Source organism: Limulus polyphemus, unplaced genomic scaffold (genome assembly GCF_000517525.1).
Source record: "Limulus polyphemus unplaced genomic scaffold, Limulus_polyphemus-2.1.2 Scaffold4641, whole genome shotgun sequence".
In the NCBI taxonomy this organism is placed as follows: domain Eukaryota; kingdom Metazoa; phylum Arthropoda; class Merostomata; order Xiphosura; family Limulidae; genus Limulus; species Limulus polyphemus.
The window spans coordinates 44,061-49,307 of record NW_013670251.1 but is presented as its reverse complement, the minus strand read 5'-3'; the positions used below and the strand labels follow the sequence as shown (position 1 = coordinate 49,307).

The following is a 5,247-nucleotide window of genomic DNA, read 5'->3' as shown; positions in this document are numbered from 1 at the left end:
GTGAACGAACTGGACACCTTAAGCTGTTTCTTTAACAACTGTTTCAGGTTTTGTGAACGAACTGGACACCTCAAGCTGTTTGTTTAACAACTGTTTCAGGTTTTGTGAACGAACTGGACACCTCAAGCTGTTTCTTTAACAACTGTTTCAGGTTTTGTGAACGAACTGGACACCTTAAGCTGTTTCTTTAACAACTGTTTCAGGTTTTGTGAACGAACTGGACACCTCAAGCTGTTTGTTTAACAACTGTTTCAGGTTTTGTGAACGAACTGGACACCTCAAGCTGTTTCTTTAACAACTGTTTCAGGTTTTGCGTGGGAGACAGGTTCTACCTGCACGAGAACAAGATACTGTGTGAGTACGACTACGAGGAGAGAATGGTATTTGCCAACATGTCGTCCGACAGTATTGCCCAGATGAAACGACAAGCAGCGAGGATCGGATTGAGTCGCTCAGTGGAGACTTGTAGTGGTTATGGAAGTACAGAACCAGTTTGTGGTGAAGCGAAATGACAAACTACAAACAGGCGAAATCTACTTTACTAAAGATCCGAGAGGACCTTGATCCCCCAGAATCTGGTGATGAAGAACAACTATGTCGTTGGCTAAGTGAGGTCATAATCACGTGACATAGTTATATATGTATCACTGACAGCTGGTTTGCGCTCTCCAGGAGACTTTAGATAAATTGAGTTCGGTTTCTGCCTGTCAGAGTGTAAATTCTTAAAAGAAACCCTATGTGCAATACTTATTTTGATCTAATGATCTAAATAAAATTACCGCCGCTTCCCACTCCTTCTTCTGAATAACAGCTGGATAAAAATAACTTAAATGACTTTTCTGTATTACTATAACACTGACTGTGACTGCTTGCTTAATGTTTCATGTTCGGAATTCCTTTATTTTTCTCGTAAAAGTTTAATTGAAAATGTTTAAGCGATATTAATCAACAAAGTCACGGAACAGACAACAAAAAGTAATAACATATTGTAAAATTAGATCTTTCATATATCTTACTATTACCCATAATACAAAATAACCTTAATACTTAATGATAATGTAATAACATATTGTAAAATTAGATCTTTCATATATCTTACTATTACCCATAATACAAAATAACCTTCATACTTAACAATAACGTAATAAGAACCTAAAACAAATCATAAGATAATATAACCATCACATTAAACACGTCATAAAATAACCTTCTTACAAAGCCGTAGCATAACTTTTATATAAACCAAAACATAACATAATCTCAATCCAAACAACGATGATAGAATACCCTTAATACAATCAATATACCCTTAACAAAATGTAACGTAATTTTTTTTTTCATATTGAAATAGTTTTTGTATATTTCAATAATTATCGGTTGTTGGCCTTTTAGGATTCTATAGTTTAATCCTTTTGTTGTTACGTGCGTATTTCATCGCTTGTTAATCTTCTAGACTTCCGAAATAATTGGTACATTACTTCAATTGCTTCTTCCCGTCATTCTTTTTGTGAAATTCTTGGCTAAACACGTGAGGAACGATACGATTGTTAGACATAGTGATAAGTATTTAACGTGTTAATCGAACAGTCATCACTCAAACACTATTGCTTTTAACCAATGACCGGGATTGATAACATTTGTGTAGAACGAAATAGAAGCACTGTTCAATATAACTCTTTAAAGAACGTCAAATCACTAAGAAAGTAAGAACCCTAAATCCGAGACCTTTCTTCTTCAGGTTTGTTTGCTTAGCAAAGTTACACAATGGGCTATCTGCACGTTGTCCACCACAGGGAATCGAACTCCGGATTTTAGTGTTATAAGTCCTAGAACTCACCGCTAACACAAAGGGAACCGGGAGGATGAAGAAAAACGTTTGGATTGTTTAGGGTTTTCTCTTTCTTCGATACATATTCCTTGAAACTATTACAAATTACTCAGTGATGTAACAATAAGGACGATGATTGTTTTTTCAAATATTTATGTTTTACAAGTTGATATGACCTTATATCTTATACTTAGGACTAACCTAGACTTCATAAGCTGGCCTTGTGAGATACTACAGGATTTATGGCCGAAAATGCCGTTAGCACTCAACTGATGAAACGAAGCGTTATAATTAATTTAGATATTAAAAATTAATATTAGGCCTATTATATTTTTTAACATTGCAATACATGTATCTAGTCGCTTAGTAGCTCCCCCTCCCCTCCAGTGGCACGGTGGTAAGTCTGAAAAAAAACCAGGTTTCGATACCCGTGGTGGGCACAGCACAGATAGCTCAATGTGTAGCTTTGTGTTTAATTACAAACAAAAGTGAAAATAAAATAAATAAATAAGTATATATAAAATAGGCCTAATACTAACGTCTGATGACAAGTATGATTAATTATATTCATGTTTCTCCAGCTATAAAGGGGCCTTCAAACCATAACAATTATTAATACATTCTAATCGTTATAAAATATTATGTAAGAATGGTGTAGGTGATTTACTAGACTGATGGTCCCGATGATTTTTAACTTCGATCTTGGTACACAGCTTATTCTGATCAGAATTGTGTTCTTCATTCCGAAATACCTTGAGATTATTGCTCACTGTATACTGTGGCCAGCTATGTGATAAGAAGATGTGAACTAATGACGTATTTCATTGTGTTAGTCCAGCAGTAATCAAACAAATCCTTACGGTTCGTTAAAGGAAATAGTTAATAACTTTATCAGTCTTTGTTGTTGTTTTTTAAATATAAACTCTACTGAGTAATTTGATTACCTTAAGTAAACTATCCTGATTTCACATTCTCAGCCACTGGAAAGCCGAAATAAGGGCATCCATGTGTGTGTATGGTGGCTATATTGTCTGTTTCGAACTTCCGTATTAAATCGTATACATTCCTGCATAATAAGGCTTCAGTTTGGTCTAAATTGAACGACGTACTTATACGTTGAACCTAAGTACAAAATATCAATTATCTCCGCGCATGTTAAATTAAATCTGTCTTCTCAATAAACGTTTGTACGACTTCTTTAGTACCATTAATCGTTCGTGTGGATAACTCATTTATCTTATTGTCTGAAGTTCGTTTATAGTGTGTTAGTGCATCTTTAATAGGCTAATGTGAAAATAGGTCAACTTGTACAAATGGTTTCAAAGGTTGTAAATCTAGTCATGTTTTATAAACGTCTGAAGATCCAAATAAAACATTGAAGCAAAACGAAGTGTTGTTAATATCTGTTAAGTCACGTGGTTAATACGACGCGTCCCTAGAGTCTGAAAACTGCATAATTCCGTTAAAGTTAACGAGCAACCTAAAAACCAGACGTTTAGTGAACTACATGCTTGTTAGGGATTCGTAAAAACTAAAACCTTAGTGTATGTATAATATATACTTCCCTCAGACCACTAAAATTTAGTGTTTTATCTGTTTCTTCTCACTAATTACAAAACGTTTCGTTTCTTAAGCCTACTGACGTCATAGTAGTTGTCAAGTACTTGGTATTTTATCTGTTTCTACTCACTAATTACATGACGTTTCGTTTACTGACATTTTCAGGTGCTATTGACAAAAAACGAGTTTTTGGGAAGTGAACATCTGTGGAAAAGCTGAGAAGATTTGGACGATATCTGAAGATCATGGAAGACAGATAGAACTTCTAGTGGTCTGAGGGAAGTATAGAACATAAATACAGAACCTTTAATGGTCTGAGGGAAGTATAGAACATAAATACAGAAGCTTTAGTGGTCTGAGCGAAGTATAGAGCATAAATACAGAACTTTTAGTGGTCTTAGGGAAGTATGGAACATAAATACAGAACCTTAATTAAATACTACTGATGTCAATATACTTAAGAAAGTTGAAACAAATAAAACACTGATGAATTAGCATTGTGACGTTAGTAGACGTAAGAGACGAAACGCTGTGTAATGAGTGAGAAGAAACAGATAAAACAATAATTAATTAAATACTACTGATGTCAATATACTTAAGAAAGTTGAAACAAATAAAACATTGATGAATTAGCATTGTGACGTTAGTAGACGTAAGAGACGAAACGCCGTGTAATTAGTGAGAAGAAACAGATAAAACAATAATTAATTAAATACTACTGCTGTCAATATACTTAAGAAAGTTGAAACAAATAAAACACTGATTAATTAGCATTGTGACGTTAGTAGACGTAAGAGATGAAACGCTGTGTAAGTAAGGAAAAATAGGTTATTAAACACCAAAAATGCTAACTTAAATTACATACACTTCCTACGTAAGTTCTGATAATAAAAACAAGTTGATATTTGTTTATACATTATGCAAAAAAATTAATATTCTCGAAACAGTTTTGAAAAATAATAAAAAAAAATCTCGACCAGAAAAATAAATGGTTACTAGATTGTTTTGACAAAGGTTTTAGTATCATCATTGTAATTAGACTTTTCGGAAAATATATTTCCTAGTTCTAAACAACCATATAAAACCTCGTTCTTCCATTGTTCGATAACACAAATCAGTCGGATTCCTGCTACTAATCCCGTTAGTGGAACTCTTCCACCAATTCCGTTAAGGATTCATCTGAAACCAGGTGTTATACTCTATTACCAAAATCAGTCTCTTTAAGAACTCATGAAACCAGGTGTTATACTCAATTACCAAAATCAGTCTCATTATGAACTCATGAAACCAGGTGTTATACTCTATTACCAAAATCAGTTTCATTATGAACTCATGAAACCAGGTGTTATACTCTATTACCAAAATCAGTCTCATTATGAACTCATGAAACCAGGTGTTATACTCTATTACCAAAATCAGTCTCATTATAAACTCATGAAACCAGGTGTTGTACTCTATTGACTCTGATGACACATTTTAAGCAAAGATATAAGCTCCATTACCATACATCAGTCTCGTTAAGAATATACATGAAACCGTTATTTACCCTCTGTTACTCTACACCTGTTACTGGTTCCAACTGAAAATATTAAGTGGTGTTATCTATTTTAAAAGTTACCAAACTTCAAACCCATTACTTCAGTGAGAAGGAAAATCAACACATGAAATGATGGACAAGTAAAGATCGTAAGTAACATAAAGTTAAAGTTTTCTTCTTCATCATCAGAATCTTCTAATTATTTCTAACCATCATAAAGGGCGTCCTCTAAACAAGTACAACTGACAAATGACATTAACAGTTTCTTCTTCATCAGAACTAATAATATCCGTAAAACAAGGCTTCCGAAGTGTCCAACATA

General features: G+C 33.8%; 1 protein-coding gene across 1 annotated transcript in view; it reads left to right on the top strand.

Moving 5' to 3' along the window:
* LOC106471471 (LIM domain only protein 3-like) overlaps nucleotides 1-3,201 on the top strand; it is a 31,505-nt gene extending 28,304 nt beyond the window's left edge. Inside the window, exon 3 of the mRNA XM_013932072.2 lies at nucleotides 308-3,201. Within this exon, the coding sequence (XP_013787526.1) occupies nucleotides 308-512 (205 nt within the window). The 3' untranslated portion in view covers nucleotides 513-3,201. The remainder of the gene's footprint in view (nucleotides 1-307) is intronic.
* The last annotated feature ends 2,046 nt before the right edge of the window (nucleotides 3,202-5,247 follow it).